The sequence below is a fragment of the Ciconia boyciana genome, chromosome 5 (assembly GCF_034638445.1).
Source record: "Ciconia boyciana chromosome 5, ASM3463844v1, whole genome shotgun sequence".
Lineage (NCBI taxonomy): Eukaryota > Metazoa > Chordata > Aves > Ciconiiformes > Ciconiidae > Ciconia > Ciconia boyciana.
Genome location: NC_132938.1, coordinates 67,430,889 through 67,454,188, shown reverse-complemented (window position 1 = coordinate 67,454,188; position 23,300 = coordinate 67,430,889). Strand labels below are relative to the sequence as shown.

At 37.5% G+C, this 23,300-nt stretch overlaps 1 protein-coding gene across 4 annotated transcripts in view; it reads left to right on the top strand.

The window, feature by feature from the left end:
* DCLK2 (doublecortin like kinase 2) overlaps nt 1-23,300 on the top strand; it is a 93,171-nt gene that overhangs the window by 58,741 nt on the left and 11,130 nt on the right. For all 4 annotated transcript variants that reach the window (XR_012042680.1, XM_072862591.1, XM_072862588.1 and 1 more), the window contains 7 exons: nt 5,570-5,642; nt 6,623-6,731; nt 12,892-12,949; nt 16,679-16,798; nt 18,564-18,710; nt 20,965-21,098; nt 22,376-22,453. Coding sequence is in view for 3 of the 4 variants with exons in the window: in XM_072862591.1 (XP_072718692.1) it covers nt 5,570-5,642; nt 6,623-6,731; nt 12,892-12,949; nt 16,679-16,798; nt 18,564-18,710; nt 20,965-21,098; nt 22,376-22,453 (719 nt within the window). In the remaining variant the exon portion in view is untranslated. The remainder of the gene's footprint in view (nt 1-5,569; nt 5,643-6,622; nt 6,732-12,891; nt 12,950-16,678; nt 16,799-18,563; nt 18,711-20,964; nt 21,099-22,375; nt 22,454-23,300) is intronic.

Genomic DNA, 23,300 nt, shown 5'->3' with positions numbered 1-23,300 from the left:
ACCTGATCCAACAAATAACTTAAGTACTTGCTTAACTTTAAGCTATTGAGTAGTCCCTTTTACTTCAATGAGGATTTTAATGTAAACATGTGCTTAGGTGATTTGAAGCATCAGTGCCTATCTTCATAAAGGTTTTAATCTGTTCAGTTTTGTACACATGTGCTTCTGTTAGCAGTTACATGTTAAGAATATTTACATGCAATTATCCAACCTAGTGACACAGGTGCAATAGCAGTTCTTAGAGGAACTCTTTAACTGCTGCCTTTGAATTTACAATTCAGCATCTTTCTTGCTCATACAGTGGATAAAAAAAGTTGGCTAATTTGTGCTGGTAGGGAAACCAAGGTATTGCACTTAGTGTCAAGTTCATTCACCGTTGTAATGAGTTTGCTAAATGCTTTATGTAATGTGATGCAACTCAAAATCTCTTTAGAAAAAGGGTAAATCTTTATGTGGTTCTTCTGTGTTTCCAGAGCAGTGCAACAAAATGCATGACATTATATATATGCCATACCATGTATGCTCAAATTAATAGTAGCAAAATCACTACATTCTAACTGGCTATTGTATTGTTACAACTAGCTTCTCAGTATAGTGGGGTTACTAGCAGTATTTAAGTATAGCTTAAAAAATATGAAGTTTCTGTCTTACAGATTCTGTTACTATTAAGCATTATAATAATAGATACTAACAACATCTCACTGGAAATACTGATTATATAAATAACATTTCATTTATGTTTGGAATATCTTCTAGCCCTTTCTTACTGCAGCCTTTCAGGATGAATTACAGCGATGCTATAAAAGTGTCCCCAGATTTCAGATAATAGTTCTGCAAACAGTTAATTCACAATTTCACTAAAATATTCATAGTCTACAGTTAGATTCATCACCAATTTGAATGTTTTCTTAAAGACAGAGGAAGCTTCTTTGAGAATATCAAGGAGTTTTTCTGAAGGTATGAGAGTTCACATTCTCTTCTTAGCCTTCAGATGAAAGATTACCACAGCAATGCCCAATCAGAACTCAAGGAAAAGTTAACAATATTAGACATACTTTTCCTAAGTTTGGCTAGATGCACTTTGAGGATATTACAGGATGAAAATAGTAACAATAATGTTTGTGTAGGGGTCCCATATTTCTGTCTGGAATTTTCCAGACACAAGGGGGTGGGTGTGCATACATACGTGCACATGTGTACCATACAGTTCAGAGTCTCTTCAGCACATTATGAATGTGCTGGAGGACAAGGGCAGCACATTTACTGCATCTTAGACGTACTATGAAGATGCTGAGCAACCATAGGAGGTCTGACTGAAGTCAAAGAAGCACTTGCACAAACGTGTACAGGACAATGTACACAGGACCTTTGTATGCCTAGCAGCCTGATGGCAAAAGTCCTTCATTTCTATCCAGACAGGCAAGAAGGACAGACACAGGAAACCTTTGGATGGGTGCTCTAGAACGCACTACCCCATGTAGCTGCCAAGAAGTTAGGTATTTCCTTCAATATGAAAAAAAGCCTCCAATGTTTCTGCAAATGTTCATGTCATGGGCAGTTAATCTAATCCTGAGTGCAAAGGTTTGTCAACTATGGTACCATTCCACTTCAAGAGAAAATATAGGTTTATATCTATGGATCCTTCCTCACACTCTCATGAGACAAAAAATAAAATCCCACCAGATGTGTAGTTATCTGGGATTACTTTCTTATGTCCCTGCACATTTCTATTTTAAATACAAGCACTATGTTTACATTTTTTCAGAGATATGGTAGCATTTTGACTGAAAAGATTTACTAAAAATGTTTGCTACTGGACCAGTAGATGTAGCTTGATTAAAATGACTGTCAAGCTGCTGCTTTTTCATTCCCAAATCACTGACTTATGCCCTGATCCAGATTTTAAGGGAATCTTGGGCCAGCCCCTCGCTGCTACTTATACATCACCTTGCACTTGCATACCCATTTCAGTTCATGCTCTTGGACTCTGTGACGATTTAAAGGCTTTTATGTTTTTTGTTTGATTTTTTTTTTATTATTTGTTCTTTCAATTTCTTATCATTAACTTAAAAGTAGAGAACCCAATACACACAGTATCTGGCAGGATGCAGCTGTCTGGCACATCATACATTGGTTAACAGATAGTTAAAAGAAAAAAAATCCTACAGTACAAAGTATAAAATAGAGTTTTTAATGGGTTGGATATTAGTAGGGGTGAAAGGAAGAATGCTAAATACCTGTTCCTTAGTTATTATGTTGAGGTGTAATAAGCACGTTGGGTACTAAATTAGGTGTGTCAAGCTTATGGATATGACAGATCTAATGTGAGTGTTTCTCACAAAACCACATGTCATGTTGGTAAACCTGGTGACGTAAGTCACAGTCAGTCTGTATAAAATAGTATAAAATATAGAGAAATGTGTTTAGATATTTTTGTGAACCTGGAAAAATTGTTATTCTACAGAAAATAGTTTAGCATGTGAAGAAAACAAAACAGTTGGGCAGGATTTTTTCAGCTCAGTTCCTTTTGTAACTTTTTACAGCATCTTTAATTAATCTGTAAAATGATACGCAACTAGTTTTGAGAACTGTGTGTTCACCAAAATATTCTCAGTATCTCTAGCAACTATGTTGTATTGTGGATTTGGCTCTGGATGTGCTGTTGAAACACAAATTACCTGCAGGGAGACAACTTGAGGGAAGTAAAAGCAATAATTGTTATATTCTGTATTGCATAATGTTTAAATGCAACAGGAGTAACTGTCAGCATAAGATGTTCTTGGCCAGTAGCATCCACATTCTGAGGCGGTTGTTTTATTTGAAGGGCTGGATAGCCATTGCTGCTCTAAATTATTCTGTGAGCCTTTAAAAAGAAAGAATCAAATTCTGTCTCAGGTCTGAGTTTTCTAGGACTTGCATGTGTATGTGAGAGGGTGGATTTAAGAGCTGTGCACTCTGAATTTATCATGTGTAAGGGGAACAGTATTGGAAGAGAGCAGTAGTGCTGTGTGGACTAGAATACATGAGGAGGAATTGTTGCAAAACCTAATCTGTGGTGTGATTGTAGATGCCATCCATATTCACTAGTGTAGTATCAAAGCAACATGCATCCTTTTCTCCTTGCTACTTCAGGAATGGCTAGTGAACCAGTCAAGTCTACTTGCACATCCAAAATCTTTACTTCACCTTCAAAATACCTGCAGCTGTTGGGATACCAACAGTACAAGATACTCTAAATATTACATGTCACTGGGTAGCTAAATTATTGGAAAATTACTTTAATAATAAAAAGCACTTTATTCTGTGTCACTTATTGTCAAATTCCTACCTCATCCCCACCTTTTCTGGCTAGTCAAGCACCTCACAGACATCTTGAGAGTTTATTTCTACTGTGCACTGACATAGTAGTGAAAGACTAGACTGATTTTGCTGCTGAGGAACTGAGACACAGACCTACAGCACCCAAATTACAGGCCATCTCTGTTGTAGAGTTCAGCCTCATGTCTAGAGCCATGAGGCAAATTAGTGGCAGAGCTAAGGTTAAACCTGCCATTTCAGATTCTGATCTAGCACCTCAGCCACAACAGCAGTATTAGATTTTTTTTCCTTTTTGTATTCCTTTTAGCTTTTTTTCCTGTTGCTGTTCGGTTCCTTCTTGTAAATACTGTGGTAAGAAGCAATGTGCCCAGTCATGCTCTGACCTGATTACAAAGATGAAGGGAGTTGGAAATGTGGGCTAGGTATTCCCATTTATTTTCACTCACTGAAAATCCATATTAGATTATTAATATTTTTGGCTGATGACTAATACTTTGCAGTGATCTGTTCTGTTATCTCTGCTTCATGTTTGACGAAAATGTGACTGACTGGTTAAGAGACTGACTTGTGATTTTGCACAAATGTCATTTAACCCAAATGTCCTTGTTCTTGATCCTTGTTAAATAAATCGGTAACTCAGAAAGACAGCGGCATTAACATAGCCTGGTTTTAAGTTATTAGCAAGGAGCAGAGTAGCAGCTGACTGGTTGCTGTTTGATGCTACTTCTATGCCAAATGCTAGAAAACATAATTGTTTTAGAGGCTCTGCAAAATTAAGTTGTACAGCTTCTAGTTACTGTACCTTTAGCTGATTTGGCAGCTCAGCTGACACTAAAAACTTAAGCATTCATTAGCGTTTCATGCGCCTTTCGACAATATCCCTATCTGTCAGTTCAGTTCTTTCATTGACAATAGTCTTAATGATTTAAAATATTCAGCAGTGTAACCAGACAATGTCAGCTAAAACGGAAAATGCTTCATTTGCATTCCTGGTGTCATGCAAAGCCATTTCAACAGACACTGAGCTTAAGGCAGAGAAGCATTTTAATCCTTTATGTGGTGAGTGGTGAGAACTACTATAGTAGCCCATGAAGAAAACAAGATACGGAACTTCACAGAACAGCAAGAAATGTTACGTAAAGGAGGGAGGATGATCTAAAATGTATTTTAATTTCATAAAGCATCCCTATATTAACTGTAATGGGAGAGCTTATAAAATAGTGGTGCATAGAACACATCCAGTACATTTTACTATTTATGGCATTCATTCCTATGCCTCCACCCCTTTTTAAAATAAAAATTGATTGTTGTGTATGTCCCTGGGCAGTATGACAGTATGACTTTAAGTAGAATTGTGAAGATTCAGATTGGATACCAATTAAGTTGTTAGTGCAGCAAAAGTAGTTTTCTTGAGCCTTCATCCTTCAAAATCATTTAGATACTTGTTTTTTACACAGTGTCACAGTTACTGAAACTGGATCTATGTCTGGATGCATATCAGACATCTAACTTGAAATGCTTGTAGATGTCATAAATCTTCACATCCATAATAACCTAAAATATAGACTGCTAGATTACCAAGCAAATCTGACTATCGTAGATGTACCCAGCCACCTATGCCGAAATTCTGTTCTTTAAATGAAAACTAGTAGGGCTGTGCAAGCATTTCTACATTACCTTCCTAGCATGCTTCAGTGCTAATCTAAAGGGAGCATATATTGACAGAGTTCAGTTAGGAAAACCTCAGACAGTGCCAGCTATGAAGAGATGTGTTAGACTACAGCATGAGAGCCCATGCTTACTGCACTGGCCACTGAACAGTTGTCTGGAGATGGCTGTCTCTGGCTTACGTGAAAAAGTACACAGCATGTATTGTAATGATCTTGTTGTGTAGAATGAGGAGGGAAGGTTGCCTCCACACACACTGGCTCTATCGTGGTTAGATGGAACTTGGTGCAGCTGGAGGGAATTTTCTTTGCTGTTTGCTGAAATCTGTTCAACTGCTTACCTAAATAGAAATATCAGGGCTGAATCTTAAGTTGGTGCAAGTGCCAATGATGTATTATAATGATGATGATGAACTGTGAGCAAGCAAGAATAAAAATAAGATGGGAGTAGCAAAGTAAAGTGACTCTGTATAGGTGTTTTTAGGATTTATTTTTTTTTTTTTTAACTTTGCTGGTTTTTTGTCTGGCTCCTCCTTGTGATTACTTTACCATCGTAAATAATAAGCTCTTATGTACTTCCACAGATCCCTCCACATGGCGGATCGTCTTCCAATGTGAATGGTGTACCTGAATCACTCCATTGCCAGAGTCCCGAAGGTAGGACACCAATAATTGATAAAAATCCTTGCAAAAATTTTGTTGTAGGTGACAGTTGGTTTAGCACTTTCAGATGGTTCCTGATTACTCCAAATCATTTTTTGTTCTGAGATGTCTGATACCTTCTCGACAACCTTATCTTGGAAAAATTGTTACTGCATTTTCTACATTGAGGCAGTAAAGCTAGGAAATAAATTTTGTTCTTTTTTTGTCAAGTGTTAGCATATTAGTGGACCCTGCTCTTTAGTAGTCAACATTAGGAATTTGAGTGATTTTGAACATGACCTGCAGAGTATCACCAGAAATGTGTTTGTGGCTGGATTGAAAGTGGAGCCCTCCTCAAAACAGCATATTGTGCTTCAGGTAGAACCACTAGCCCATCAGCTGACCTTAGCTAAACTTAACCTTTTGCTCCTTAACTCTTTAAAGCAATGTTATTTTTTAATTATTTTTAAATTTCATTTTAGAATCAATTTTTTTAAAATTTAAAAATACTGAAATAAGCAGCTGTCAAACTGATTTGCATTTTGGATGTTTCAGCAGCAGCTAAGGGAACTTGAAGGAATTCAGCTTATCTGCTGAAAGTTTTATCTAACTTTTCCTTCTTTTACATGCATTGTAGATGAATCTTATTTGCATTTTTGTTTTGAGTACACAAAAAGATACTTCAAAAAAAGTATTTTGAGTTCAGAAAATATTTAGACTAAGGACTTCTAACTGCTTTCATTACTTTTAGAATATGTCCACACAAAACCATAGTAATATTTGTGTGTTAAAAGGTCAAACAACTCTGATTACTCTTATCTTGCTCTTTCTTATGTTTGAGAGAAAAACAAGGGAATAAGCTGTGAAGAAAACAGCTTACTTTTAAGTTTTGTTTTGCATTTGTGACTGTTCTGTATCGCGGAACCCATTGGGGATATATTACATCCTGCTGACACCTCTCTTCAGCTTGCATTATTGACCTTGCTTTTTTGCAGGTGTGAATGGAAACAAGTGCTCAGGGTCATCTACCATTCTTGAGAAGTATAAAGTGGGGAAGGTGATTGGTGATGGCAATTTTGCTGTTGTAAAGGAGTGCGTAGAACGGTGAGCAAGGAAACTGTTCAGTACTGCTGTTTTATTTTACGGGATAAATTATGCGTTAGCATAATTTTATAGCAAATGTGATGAGATGAAAGCAAAGAGCAGTTGCAAAGATATTTCTACACTTCCGGAGAACTAAGCATAGCAAAACACACAGAGCTTCCTATGTGTTATTCCAGCAAAGGGATATGAGAGCAGCAGAGGAACATGGCTTTTTATTCCAAAAACTAAAGGAGGTATCACCTTCTAATGGAGGCTCTTAAGGAAACCCCACAGATCTTCAAGAAATCCCCTCATACAACAGACTGTTGTGCATGGCAGGAATTTGTATGTGGCATCTAAACATTCTTTGAGAGACCCCCCTTCTGCCTCAGCAATTCTGCTGCTATAGTATCCCTACTGCCTGCTGCTTAAATGATTTTTCACAGCTTTCAGTATACTTGTGGGCAAGGTATTCTTAAAAGCATGCAGTTGGTGGCTATTAGCCTGTGCTACCGACTCCCTTGTGCTTGCTTCTTCTGTGAGGTAGTGCGATGAGTAGCCAGAGACTTTTCAAATCAACCCTTCAGGATTCCAGACTCTGAAATATTATTGTGCCTGATTTCCCACGGGATAGACAGGATACCTTTACAGACCTGTGCTGTGTTACTGCTCTTCCTCTGCAAGCTTTGTGTCACACTTTGCTGCTAATGCAAACATAACAGATGATTTGACTGTCACTTTCTCAGTGTATTTTTTAGAACCACATTCTGCTATCTTCATCAATCTGAGAGTTATGTCAGCTTCTTAAATATTATGAGGAGTCTCCAACTTGTGTGCAAATACTGGGCAAATTCAGCAAATATCTGTAAAAACCATAAAAGTTACAGAAACAGTTTCTATTATTTGATCCTCATCTGCTGGTTTTACTTAAATGAAAAGAAAGATAATTATGAATGGAAACATCTCATTCCAGTCTTAGCTTTCATAGATGCATAGATAGATACTTTTGCTGAGTCATCCAAATGGGCCAAAAGGGTTGGGTATTGAGGCTGAACCTGGGCCTCCTCTACTGAAAAATAGGTGAATGGATCTTAAAATCCATAAGTTTCTGCAGCCATTATTGCTTTTTCTCAAGAGAATTGTTTCTTCATACTGTATCTGGATTATTTCTCTCTATTACTGAGAATAATATTGGCAGGCAGTATGTAACACAATGTCTAATACACCCTTCTGGTTTATAGCAGCAAATTACAATTGTTATTTTTAATACTTTTTTGAGAAAGTGATGTACAAGCATGCAAGGTTTATAGTGTAAGGAATAAAGACTGAGGTGGCAGCTCCTAGAGATACTAGCCGAGTATGGTGCTGATAAAGAAAAAAATGGCTACATGTGATCTGAATATGTTACAATTACTGCTCAAAAAAAGTTCCTGTTGCATGTGCAGGTTTAAGATAATGCTTCTCATCAGTGTTAACATCTAGACTCCAAGGTCTTGATTTTTTTTTTCTTTTTGAACAGTTTCTACCAACAAACTCTGGTTCCTGACAAGCATTACCACATCAGTGTGTAATCATGTCCCTACTGCTTTAAACATTGCAGGTCTGTTACAAAAACTGTGAGAAGGCAATATAGCCAGCTGAGTTGCAACTGGATTTCTGTCCATTTCATTTTTCAAGCTTCTTGTGTAGCTTCTTGCATGAAACTGAATGAAACTTTCAGTTGGAAGGGACCTACAACAATAATCTAGTCCAACTGCCTGACCACTTCAGGGCTGACGAAAAGTTAAATCATATTATTAAGGGCATTGTCCAAATGCCTCTTAAACACTGACAGGCTTGGAGCATCGACCACCTCTCTAGGAAGCCTGTTCCAGTGTCTGACCACCCTCTCAGTAAAGAAATGTTTCCTAATGTCCAGTCTAAACCTCCCCTGGCACAGCTTTGAACCATTCCCACATGTCTTATCACTGGATACCGGGGAGAAGAGATCAGCACCTCCCTCTCCACTTCCCCTCCTCAGGAGGCTGTAGAGAGCAATGAGGTTGCCCCTCAGCCTCCTTTTCTCCAAACTAGACAAGCCCAAAGTCCTTAGCCGCTCCTCATAGGACATTCCTCCCAGCCCTTTCACCAGCTTTATTGCCCTCCTCTGGATGCATTCAAGGACCTTCACAACCTTCTTAAATTGTGGGGCCCAGAACTGCACGCAGTACTCAAGGTGAGGCCACACCAACGCTGAATACAGCGGGATAATCACCTCTTTTGACCGGCTGGTTATGCTGTGTTTGATGCACCCCAGCATTTGGTTTGCCCTCTTGGCTGCCAGGGCACACTGCTGACTTGTATTGAGCCTGCTGCTGACCAGCATCCCCAGATCCCTTTCTGCAGGGCTGCCCTCCAGCCACTCCTCTCCCAGTTTATACTTGTGCCCGGCATTACTCTGTCCGGGGTGCAGGACCTGGCATTTCAACTTGTTAAATTTAATCCCATTAACCATAGCCCAATGCTCCAATCTATCTAGATCCCTCTGCAAGGCCTCTTGTCCCTCAAGAGAGTCAACAGCACCTCCCAGTTTGGTATCATCAGTAAACTTGCTAATGGTGCATTCAACTCCTGCATCCAGATTGTTGATACATACAGTGAACAGGACTGGCCCTAGAATTGAATCCTGAGGAACACCACTGGTGACTGGTTGCCAGCCAGATGTAGCCCCATTCACTACAATCCTTTGAGCTCTGCCCTTCAGCCAGTTCTTCACCCAGCGCACCGTGAAGCCGCTCATCCCACAGTTGGACAACTTGTCCAGAAGAATGCTGTGAGGGACAGTATCAAAAGCCTTACTAAAATCCAGAAAAACTACATCCACTGCCTTCCCTTCATCCACTACGTGGGTGACCTTTATCATAGAAGGATACCAAATTAATTAAACAGGACTTTTCCTTTGTGAACCCATGTTGACTGTGCCTGATGATTGCATTATTCTTTAAATACCTTTCAATAGTACTCAGTATAATCTTCTCCATAATTTTTCCAGGAACTGAGGTTAACTAACAGGTCTGTAGTTTCCTGGGTCTTCCCTCACACAATTTTTGTAAACTGGAATAATGTTGGCTAGCTTCCAGTCAGCAGGGACCTCCCCAGACTCCCAAGACCTTTGGTAGAAGATTGAGAAGGGTCCTGCCATAACATCCACTACCTCCTTCAGTACTCTGGAGTGAATCTCATCAGGCCCCATGGACTTGTGAACATTCATCTGATACAGCTGGTCCCTTACAATTTCAGTGTCCACAAATGGAAAGTCACTGTTCCCACCCTCGTAGTCCTACGACTCAGGGCATCAGGCAGTCCAAGGTCTATCAGTATTATTGAAGACTGAGGAAAAAACCGCATTGATCTCTATGACCGATCTCTACTAATACTGATCTCCCAGCCAGGATGTACTAGATCTCTACTATCAATCTCCACTACACCATCTCCTTTGTTTTCCATCCCCCTAATCCTCACCTAGAGGCTCTCAACCACATCATCACTAACTGTAAGGGCTGTACAATCGAACCTCTCCCTTACGTATAGTGCAACACCTCCACCTCACCTGCCCTGCCTATCCCTCCTGAACAGCCTGTAGCCCTCCATCCCAGCACTCCAATCATGGGACTCATCCACCAAGTCCCACTAATACCAATGATACCTCTGAGAGCTGACCAACGCTTCCAGTTTATCCTGTTTGTTTCTCATGCTGTGTGCATTGGTGTACAAGCATTTCAGATATGCTCCTGAGCCCTCCATGCTCCCAGGAGCAGTGTAAATGTTCCCACTAGCATTGCCACCCTCAGGCGATGCCATGCCAACCCTTGGCTTACCTACTGCAAACCTGTTGGTATCCCCTTCCCCCACTGATTCTAGTTTAAAGCTCTCTCGATCAGCCCTGCCAGCTTACACCCAAAGATGCATTTTCCTCATTGGGACAGGTGGATCCCATCAGGCCCCAGCATAACTTCTCTCTTGAAGGCTCTTCCATGGTTTAAAAACCCGAAGTTTTGGTGCAGGCACCAAATGAATGATGCTTCACAGTGTTTTCCCATGCACCCTGAAACTGGCTGCACATCCTTTTGTTATCTATAGAGTGAACAACATTAATGAAAGATAACAGGTTAAAAGTATAAGATAACATAATTTACTATTTTGAGGAATATTGACTGCGTGTTTTGGAAATCACTTAAGTTCCACTGAAAATGGGACAAGGGGCTGCTAAGTCGCTTGGGTTTCAAAACATCATATGTGCTTTTTGGAATGAGGGGACTGGACTAGAAAAACAACCTTCCAATTATTTTTTTAAAAAAAGGCAAAATTAAACTTAAAAATCTAGTTTTGTATGTGATCCAATCTTTATATTTAGTGAAGCATTATTAAATGAATTTTATATAAGATAAATATACAACAATAGTTGCTAATAATAACAACGAGAGAGGAAATGCCAACTATAAATGCTTGTCTTTTAATTCCTATTAATTATTATACTTCATTTCTACTGGCGTTGTGCTTAGAAGCCTTAGTTGTGGAGCCAGGATGCTATTATACCAGCTGTTCTACAAAAAGAATAAGATGGTCTCTTTTGTAAAGGGTGCCTATATGTCTGTATATAAAGACATGAGTCAACAGATGGACACTGACAGCTAGACAGAGGAATACCAGAAACCTGTCAGACAATACTGGTGTATGATAGGCAGTGGTGTTGGCACACAAATTATGTGGATGATATCCAGGGTTTTCTCTTTAGGTGCTGTAGTAAAGGACATTTGCAAGAGGGATTTGAAGTTGGTTGATGAATTGGCTTTGTGAATGTTAACTCCTCTTTCTACACAGCATAAGTGCTGAAGGTTTACTAAGTGGGTTTTGCTGATCAATTGTTTGCAGGCTTTCATTTAATGCACTTAATTTAGTATAATGCATAAATTGTGATTCTGAATTACACACTGTATTCATAGTAGATTTTACATCAGGTGTCTAATATAAGAGGATGGCATTTCACAGATACCATTTCGATAACACTTCTATCTGAAGACCAGATCAGCTTGTAACTATGACAACCTCACAGATAGAGCTGCACTTTCAGGGCAGAGATTCTGTACTGCATTTTTTCAATAATGGATAAATTGAATGTGAGACATTAATTCAGTTCCTTTTTTTGTAAGGTACTAATTTTGACTAGTTGTATCTAATGCCAAAAGTATAGTGAAAATTAACCTGGAAGTTTAAAAACATGCCTGACTAGCTTTTGTAACTGTCTCCAGTGGTTTTTTCCATACATGCTAGTGGTGTTCTGATGCACACTGGAGTCTGTAGGTACTGACACAACACAAAATAGTAGCAACAGGGTCTTATGGCATTTTCTTGTGATTTTTAATTCATTCATCATTAATATAAGTAATGTCGTCTTTGTTTTAAAAAAAACCCTCATTTGTGTTGCTTTTTTCCTCTCATTTTCTCCCCTTCTGGAGAAATGGAGAAGATTTTTATCGCTTAAAGGGACGAAAGGCAAACAAGCGCTCCTTTCTCTGAGAATATTTACTGAAAACAGTAATCCTCTTTACTTTGTATATAACCACCCTCTTAAATGTCATGGGACTTTAGATGACTGCTATAGAATTACATAGAATGCTTAAAAAATAAAGAATGAATGAAATACAAAAGGTCAAAAATAGTGCCTAATAAATTCTGCAGGATTTTAGACTAGTCTGTAATGAACTATGGGTTTTTAGCTCTGGTGAATCCTATTGAATTTTTCCACTAGGGTATCAACCTTTCTTCTGCTCGCTTACACATAAATGTGTATGATTTCATCTTTAAAGCCTACCAGTTGAACAAAGCTAAGTGGAAGGCTCAAGACAAATTTTGCATGTTGCATTAAAGAAGTGACAGAGAGTTGTGCCAGGTCACAGAAGAATGAATTGCAGCTGGAGCCTGGGATTAATACACAAAGTGAGCTAGGTTGTGGTAGTCAGGGAAACAGCAGGCGTAAATGCTGCTGAGAAAACAAAAAACAAAATCAAGTCAGTTCTGTGAATTTTCTGTCAGCAATCTCCATGGGTAAAGGCATTCTGTTATGACGATGTATATTCTTGCAGATAATGCCACAATTTGTTGACCAGTTTCTAATTAATGGTTCTCATATTTTTCTTGCTAGATCCACAGGAAAGGAGTTTGCACTGAAGATCATAGACAAGGCTAAATGCTGTGGAAAGGTAGCGTACAACAATTTGCATGTATAAGAAAAATAGCAGAAACAGCACTAGCAGCTGCTCATTAGTCATAAATGGTGGGTGTGTTTGGGTTTTCTGACTATTTTCAGAAAATCTGTTTAACAGGATGATAATGTATCCAAGAAGCAAATAATAAAAGTAGTGAGCGTTAGTCTACTAGATAATAGAGTAAAAACCAAACAAACTGCCATCTATTTTATTGGACTAACAAAGAAAATGCTAACGTGTCCAAAATGAAATCAGAAGAGAAATGGCCAAAATATATTAGAAAGACTTTGATCTGTAAAATATGAGAGAGGAAATTTGCAGCTATATGTGTATTTATATAATTCCCATCCCTCTCTGCCTTGTACATGCTCCTTTTATATGCAGAACATGGATTTGGAAAGAAATTGTCGCAACCATTTCTTTCTGTTTATGTAGTTTCACCATCGTGTATAACAAAGATTTCTTAACAACAGAGTTCCTTAAACTTTCTTTCTAATTCAAGCTCAAAAAAAAAAAAAGTCCAAAATTGTCTCTCCAGCAGGACAGCATGTTACATAATTGAAACATCTGAGAGTGTCACAGACCTCTCTTCACCTTCCTGCCAAGTATAGAGATTTTTAAAAAGGAAGAAAAAAACCCCAACCTACAGCCAAGAATGTATATGTCTGTATATATGTTGGAATAGATAACAACAAATAAAATACTTCTATTTTCACTGCTTTGCAATACCTTAAAAACAAAGTGCTCTTGAGGAACTTGTGAATCAAATGGATCATAGTTTAGTGTTAGCTAAAAGAACACTGAGGGGACAGTATTAATTAGCAATTAAATTCTTGATTGAAGTCTCTCTGAGAGCAGGAAATACGCCATTCTCTCAAGGGTGAATGAAAAGATGGACTTTTTGATGCAAACACCTTATTTTTTTATGTAAATGATTGCACTGAAATGATTCTGGAGGTAACTTTGCAACCAAGTCAAGGTTTTAATTCAAACGTAGCCTAGCCTTTTTGTCAATTACATAGAGTAACTGCTCTGAAGTGCTCAGAGCTCCAAATGCTGAATGTGACCTTGTAGGAAGACGTAGCAAGTCTGTATAACGTTGTATGGTAATGAGCTGTATATTACTGTACACTAATGCATTACCTGTTGTGATGACTTGCTTTAAGTAGAGGTCCCTAAACAGAAATGTTTAATGCAGATTTAAAATGGTGTATTAGGTGCTAGGAGATGAGTGTTCCTGCCTCCCCATCACTTTATCTCATATTCTCTAGGTTTATTTAAGGGAAAATTTTGAAAGGAATCTTAAAAAGGTATAACCACAAGAAAAAGTGCTGGAATTGCCTTTTTGAGATTAAAATGTTGCCATTTCTTCGGCTGTGGGAAAGGTGACACAGTGTGTTTCGCTGCAAAAAGTGGAAACTTTTGGGTGATGTGTACAGCTTGCAACTTTAGGTGTTTTTTATTACTTGTCTGAGTCAGCTGCTTAGGTATCATAAATTGGAACGGTCCAGAGACAAACAATCCATTTTATACAGCAGAGTTTAGACATATTTTCTATTTATTGTTCTCACTGCTTTAAAACAAACAAATAATTTAAAAAAATCAACCCTGTGGATGCATACTTGCCTGTTTTGAAAGGACCTGTGTCTGTATAGCTACATACAGATGTATGTGTACAAGCAGAGGACTGTTGTTAAGAAGATGTTTATACAGTGGCAGAACTTTCCAGGAAGAATTCCAACAAAATAATTAAATTTTGCTACAGCTTAGTCCTTCCTCACTCCATTTCACATGCCAACATAAGCCCTGCCTTAAAAACACCCATCTGGCCCAAATATGCATGACTTGTATGTTTCTCACTGCTCTCTAGCAGTTTATCTTGGATGTCCTAAAACTTGAATACTTGACTAATGTGTTTTCCACAAGCGGCTTAAATGTTAATTATACAATAATTTATCTATAAATAAATCATATTAATGTAGACTGAAATCTATATTGCACTATCCAGAAGAACATTATAACAAATTTGAGAATTTTGGTTTTTTTACATGACAAAATACAGCAAAAACAGTGGGGTGGTTGAAAATAACTAACTACATACTAGTCAACATTTTGAGGACACAGTAGCTCAACATTTTGGAGCCTTTTTAAAAAAATATTGTTTATATTAAATAAGCATTACTTATGCCTGAGCTTTATTTAAAGCAATTAACAATTTAGTCAAGTGAAACAAAGAAAGCTATTGTGCCTTAGTCGTAATTAATGGATGTAGTCTATTTAATGTTATCTGTTCTTTAGGTAGAAAAAGCTATAATAAAAATCTAGTTTTTGCTTGGAGTCTTAATGCTAGTTTTGAATTTACAGGCTTCCATCCATAAGGCTTAGTATGCTGTGGCTGTTCACTTTTGTCTGTTGATGAGATTCAGCATTGTGTGTAACAAAATTGCTTCATGTTTGTTTGTTTGTTTTTTCTCCAGAGCACTTTGCTTGGAGCAGACATATGTTTGTTCAGAATGACAATTGATGCTCTTTCAAACTGAATTTCAAAGGTGTGACTGTTTAACCCATATATGCCGTACCATACTCTCACGAAATGAGATGCACACATGGCATGTGGTTTATGAGTTATGTAGCCACATAAAGCTTTGGCAAAAACACAATGCATCCATAAAACCCCCTGGAAATAGAAGGTGAAGTAGCATAAGATCTTCAATCACTGCCTATGCACAGTGGATCACATCTACTTCTAGTGCTCTGCTCACAAATGCATGAAGTGCATGCTACTAATCAATACATGAAACATGAATAAGTTCCAAGTCCAGTGAGATGATTTGTTATCTGCCAAAGTGTAAGGAAACTAGTGTTTTATGCAGGCATTGTTACTTATTTTGCAGTGAACCTAAATACAATATCTGTTTTCCAATATTTATAAAGGAAAATGCAAATCATTCTTCACATGAAAGGGGCATGTAATTTTCTTCGCTCTCCAGTGTTAACTAAGTGCTAAGATGTTCTAGAAAACATAACATTCTGAAACTAATTTGTTCTTGAAACCCATTACTTCCTCAGAAGTATAGGGAAGGGGAAATTAAACTCAATCTGTGTGCTGTTAAGCTGTTGGAGCCACAACGACTTAACTGAGCTATTACATATTTTGCAGATTGTAAATCTGAACATACATATAAAATGAACTGAAATCCATAACCAAAGCAGTTATTATGTTTTTCCTGTATATAATCCACAACTTTTTAAAAAAATAAAGTCCTTGAAAATAAATCCTAAGTAATCTGTCCTTGAGTAACCTACACTAAATGAGAGGTGAAGGCTGGAGAGGATCAAGAACATGTTAACTGTTGATGAGGGGTGGCAGGTTACAATGATCCTTTTCGGGGCTAGGGGGGTCTAAACTTAATTTCACCTCATAATACTCACATAAGAATATAATCTGCACTTCCTGAATTGCTGTCATGTTCTGAGGTCTTTTTTCAGAGATATCCCATTGGTTGTATGTGTGAAATACAGTATTTTAAATTAAATTTGGTCAATGATGAAGTACAGTTGGGCTAAAATACAAGTTAAAATCCAGCATCTGACAATAACCCTCTACTGTATAAATTAAACAGCAAAAAGGGTGCTCACTGATCAAGTGGTCACTGGTCAAAGGAAAGTGTATTGGCAATTTCATGTCTGTTCAGATAAACTTCCGTCCTTTTTTCTGAACAGGAACACCTGATTGAAAATGAAGTGTCTATTCTGCGTCGAGTGAAGCATCCAAATATCATTATGCTTATCGAGGAAATGGATACCCCAACAGAACTCTATCTGGTGATGGAGCTGGTCAAGGTAAGACTAAGGAGACTTTTTTTTTTTTTTTTTTTTAAATTCTCTGTGTTGGTATGAAATCTGAGAAGTATCTAGGAACATTAAGATCTTGGGAGACATAATCAGGTAAGATTTCAGTGGCAACCTGCATTTTTAATCATGCAAATACTCTTGTAAATCAGTTATATTAATGGAATTTATGTCTCTTCAGTTGTAATTAAACTATTTACACAGATTTGAGGTAATTTTGCAATGTATGTGTGCAGTCTGGAGAGAAGTGGATAGTGGTTTTTAGATCATGTTTACAATATGCAGGAGTAATAGTGATATGCATTTACCAACAGAACACCTGCATTTTTTTCACTAATATCTTTATTTAATAATTTGCTTTAAAGAAACGAACTCTCTCTAATGAATTTATCTTAGTAGACAATAGATACAATGACTAGTTTAAACTCAAGTGATTATGGTCCAGCAAAATTAAAACTCAAAAAATCTCACCTGTTTTGCTTATATCAAACATTCACTCACCTTATTTCCAATTCACTAGAGAATAGATGCTGCTTTCATGCATGCACAGAGAAAACAAAAATCTTCATTTTGTTGTCACCTTGTAAACCAAATACAGAAGTTGCATCAAGTTTTAGTCATGTGCTCTCTTGTATGTGTTCTGTACATACACAGCAACACTGCACATCAGCTTGATTGGCACGTCAGATACAAATAATGTATATCATCACCTTTTATTTTCTGTCTGAAACATTGTTAGATTCAAGTCCCCTCTAGAATGGTTGCCAGACTGGGAAGCCTCTAAAGAAAGTCTGTTAGTTGTTGAATTCATAATTTCTGTAGCCTACCCGTTTCTCTTCCTTTCTAGAAGTTATTTTTATATAGTAAAGGCTTTTTTGGGTTTAAGACTATTTTTTAAAATATATTTTAATACACCACCATCTTGGCCTGTATTTCCTGAATTGCTGCTTCTCTTCCACGTGTACTGAAATGCTTGGAATGCCACCCACAACTCACAGATCACTCCTACAGATGTATCCAGGGTAACCATCATAGAGACACCCACGTAAAATTTGTTGCAATGACTGGGAATGCTGCATCAGTAACTCACTCACATGTTGTTATGTATTCCAAGAGGAACAGGGCATCCATAATCAGAGACTGCACAACTGGCACATTCAGAAATCACCTGTAGGTTCTGCACTTTGGTGTATCATAGAATCATTTAGGTTGGAAAAGATCAGGCTTATGTTGCTTGTCCTCTTCAGCTATATTTATTTGATATTTCTGCAATATCTACAGAAATTGCAATTTGCAGTTCATTACAATTGCCAAATATTTGTTATGTTAGGCTTTTTATTATTGGGCTGATTTATATTACTTTAGGCTTTACTCAAAATCAGGGCTGTTTTTTGCTATGTAAAGGTATTATATTGATAAGATGATGAAAAGGGGAACTGTATGCCTGTACCTGTAGGTAATATAAATGAGCAATCAAAGGTAGGAGATCAATAGAATGAGATCAAGACAGAGAAGAGCTGTGATTTGCGCAAGCTCAGACACCAGAAGCCTGAAGTACAGTTGAGAATTTAATGTAGATGACCCAAGTCCCAGTCTAGTATCTTGGTGACAAGATCATCTTTCTGCAAAATAATTTGTTTACTGTTTAACAGGCATTTGAACATGCCTTTTGTAAAGGAATATTTTATGTGGCTCTTTAATTAAATATTATAATCTTAATTACTTTTCATGTAGTGATCTATTTCCATTACTTTAGGGAGGAGATCTATTCGATGCTATCACTTCTTCTACAAAATATACAGAGCGAGATGGGAGTGCAATGGTCTACAATCTAGCCAGTGCACTCAAATACCTTCATGGTCTCAACATTGTGCACAGAGACATCAAGCCAGAAAATCTCCTGGTATGTCCTATTTATTTTCTAATCTTTTCTCTTACTTTGTTCTCATTAATGTAAATGCTTGTATATAAATGTCAAGGAGCTGAGCAGAGAACAGCAGGAATATTAATTTAGAATAAGTATGTATGAAATAAATCTTCTGCCATGAAATAGCAATCACCATAACCCAAGTGAGCTGTGCTCAAACCTGTCCTTAGATGTATCTTTATTTATATTTTGATTGGCTGCCATTTGGATAAGCAGGAGTATTGTCTCACAAAACAATGAATTTTAAAGCTGTGTTGATGAATTATTTATTATAGTTTGCAAGTGGGAGAAAAGGTGGGCTGAGTGCCATTTCTTTGAACGATCATATGGTTATCTCAAGCAATTTTTTTTTTTCTTTTTCTTTCACTGTCATAGTAGGAACATCTTTCTGATGATTTACCAGTATTCTAGCCATGAATTAACTCTGTACATACATTTATTTTGTTTTAAGGGACTGACTACTTTTGTTTTCAGCAGAGACATAAAATAACTGTGTTGACAAGAATTACCATGAAGTCTGCTTTGGGAACTGCTTAGACTATAGTTCACAGAATGGGAACAGCGTGCTATCTTGCTTATACACAGAGGTTATACTTACGTATTACATATTGGGTATTAGATATTATGTGTCATGCACTGAACAAACAGGGCCATAATCTGGTCTGCTTGAGCCACTGTCATCAGGAATGCTAGTAGCTTTCATCAACACTTGGTAGGCATTTCTTAAAGCCTTCTGTGGTGTTTGTCAATCCTGTTTAATGAGGTTGCATCTAGAGTAAGAGTCATGCTTATCCCAGACCAGATTTTGAACAATTACAAGGATAGGGCTATAGGCTGAAAATATTTTCCAATTAATAGGCAGTTCTTTCCCAACTAATTCCACTGACAGTGTTTAGCAATTTAAATAAGCCCTCAAATAAATTAGATTGTTTAGCAAAAGGAAGGGAGGGGGGGCTTCTCCTGGAAAATGTAGTCACAGCAACATGGCACTTAAGAGCAAGAAAATGAAGGTGAAAGTCTCACTTATTATCAGTGCATCTTCAAACACAGCCAATCCAAAGAAATTTTAAGCTCTCATTAGTGATTGAATCAGTTATAAATAGGCACAAATGTCCTTTCTGCCTAGAAAGCCTAAAGAGATCACTCAACAGATGCAAATCTTATTCACTGTGATTGACAGTGGCAGAATGTTAAGGTAACGTACTGGTATTGAATGTAAATGCAAATAATTCCCATCAGTTGCTACCTATAATTGCAAGTAGTTAGTTCTTTTGCACAGGGTCATCCAGCTATCTGAATTACAGTCTCTTTACTAGTCATGCATTTAAAAATACGAACTCTTAAGAGTAATAGCAGATATGAAGGTTTTACATCAAGGAGAACAAGTGTTTCCATTAATGATATGAATTACACAGGGGAATGAAGGAAGGTATTGCTGCCTTAGCAGTGTTCAGTTGTTTGAGGAAACCAAATAAATTCAGCCATTCTGGAGATTCTGGTGTCCTGCATTCTAGAAACTAGATTCTATTAAAATCGTGTTAACATAAACATTTTACTTTAAGAACAAAACCAAGATTAATTTATTAGGGATGTTTCCTTTGCTGTTGGTCTGGTTTGATTTACTCTTGCTATCACTGTCGTATAACACTTTTCTTTCTATTAAAATTTAGCTTCTTTCATCAACAAAATGTGCTAGATTCTTTATGGGGCTTTTGGTAAGATGCACTTGGGTCTGCACAGAAGCCTAAACACTTCTCAGTCAGCTTTCTCACTCCTGTACTGCACTTGCCTAGACTAAGCTTAGGGAAGACATTTGCCTATGAAATATCCAGTATGCTAACTGACTAGATTTATGCTAAGTTAGCGAGAGATGTTAAACAAATCTGATTGTAGCTGCCAATCCAATTTTAAAGTCTAGGTCCCAATCAAATGGAAGTATAGTATTATATTTTTCTTAATATATTTAAAACGTCTTAGCATTCTAGGATTGGGTTCCCCCCCCCCCCCCCAGTTGCTTGAGGCTATATCATGGTCTGGCCTACACTAGCTCCAGCTGCACTGTGACAGTCAATGGTCATACCATTTTTCTCTTCTTTCCCTACAGACTTGTGGAAGTTACCTCTTTTTCCTATCTTCTCAGTGTGATGGTTATTATTTTCCAAACAAATTAAAGGATTTAAAAAATGCAGACGTTCTCCTCCTCATTCTGTTTTTATTTTGCTGATTCTAGGTATGTGAATATCCAGATGGAACCAAGTCTTTGAAGCTAGGAGACTTTGGACTGGCGACTGTGGTTGAAGGACCTCTATATACCGTCTGTGGTACACCCACATATGTGGCTCCAGAAATCATTGCAGAGACAGGGTGAGGATGACTGACTAAGACATAGGTCTTGTAACCAATTATTTTTGGCAGGTAGCTCCTAACTGTTGTAAGAACTAGAATGCTCTAATAGGATGGTCCTCTTTTTTTTTTAATAACCAAACCACCTATGAGAAAGCAGGTATAATTCAGTTCCTCGAAGAGGCCAGTCTCCTCGCCCACCCTGCTCCCAGAATTCACCTTTGCTTCCTTACCATCTCCCTAGGACCAGTGCTGGTGCAGTGGAGTTTATTGGTTTGTGTTCCCTGCCTCACCTCACTGTGCAGAGCAGCTGAACAGGGAAAAACAGACAAGCAAAACACAGTGTTCATGTTAGAAACGGAATAATTTATGTTGGAAGAGACTCTGGAGGTCATCTAGTCTAAACCTGTTCTCGGAGCAGGTCTAATTAGATCATGTTGATTCAAGTGACCTTGTTTGGGTGACACATGCTATTTGGTAACCGTTGGTTTACACAACCAACCTCATTTTTCTATATTTAACAGGTAAATACAAAATAATTTTGTAAAATGGTAGAATTTCACAAGTTGTCTTTCCTTTTAGACCTATTAGACCTCCATTCCATCCTATGACTCTTGCCATAGCTGTGACCATTCTGAATTTGATCTTCCTAATGGAGGGAGGTTAGTTGTATTGTTTCAAGCATTGTTCAGGGCAATTGTCATTTGAGAAATATTTCACAGCTGCAGTGAGCTCAAATGTCAAAGGGCACTTCATCTGAATGTTTTAGATTTTGACGAACAGAATCTATTGGATAGAAAAGAATAGGATAAAAGACCTCTTTTTGACCTCTAGTGTTTTAATTTCTGTGCTTTAAAAGAAAAGTGTGATTCTTTTTCCCTGTGTTACTCAAGAGACTGGAGAATTGGTATCTTTCTTGTTGCTTAGCAACACATGATAACCTTAGAGATAGTTATTCCAATATGGGGACTGAGAAAGCACATCCTTGTCTTTTATCATTAATGATTCTGGATTGGGAAACCTTGATACTGAATTGAATCCGAGTATATTCAGAAGACCCTGGAGAGCCTTGAGGCTTATGGAAAAAAAAAATCAATGAAAAATGATGTTATCATGGTTTCTTAAAGACTGTGAAGGATGCTAAGTAAAATGATGCTTAGGTACAAAATACATTTCCACATCATCAGCAAGTAACTTAAAACAGATTCTGAATATATATTCATGTAAATGTAATCAATTGTTTGATTGGAATTACTTTTTTTTAATCCAGCACAAGTAACACAGTGTTGTTTTCTCAGATATGGCTTAAAGGTGGATATTTGGGCTGCAGGTGTGATCACATACATACTGTTATGTGGATTTCCACCTTTTCGCAGGTGAGTGTCCCTGTATGTCAAAGGGAGAAATAGTAATGAACCAAGTTCTTTCTGAGCAAGTCTTACCTATCTCACTGAAGAAGGCACCCTGGGGAAAAAAAAAGGATTAGATTGACAGAATTTCTTTACCTTTTTGTTCTTTTTAAAAATTGTTTTCACTTGTCCCTTTTCTCAGGTTTTGGGATCAATTTTATTTACTTATTTTTCTAAGGGAGCAACTGGTTTACTGCTGTGTGCAGAGATATGGTGGTGTGGGGGCATAATGTATTTTCCTTTTGTCTGCTATGCGTATCCCAGTTCAATGAACGTGTATACTTTGCCCTCTAGTGTTTCTGTTTGGACACGGCAGCTTACTGGTTTGTAGTGTTGAGGATGAAGGTTAATGGTAAACTGAGGTGAGGGGAAGAATTTGCTTATGTTGCATTTTTAACCTTGTTAATCTTTTTGATAAATGTCATATGAGCGATGGAGTTTGCAAACTTGCTACTCAATGTCACAATATGTATGAGTTCTACTAAAAATCAAATGGATATACTTTGTGCCTCAGCAATTTTTTTTGCCAGGGAATGAGAAGGAATTAGCACATTTGAATAGGACTTCTCCTCTTAAGTTATTTGTGCACAGTCTGTTTGTCCATTTTTACAGCAAAATACTTAGTTTTTAACTAAAAATCACCAGACTGAATAAGACTATTTTGCAAAGAATACAATTTAAACAATTGTCAATGGAAAAATTATCATTTAGTTTAGGTATTTGTTTTTTCCATCTGGTTAGTTCATGTTTAAAACTGAAAACATGTTTTGAAAGCTATATTACACAAACAAATGGCAATTGCTTTGAATAGAGT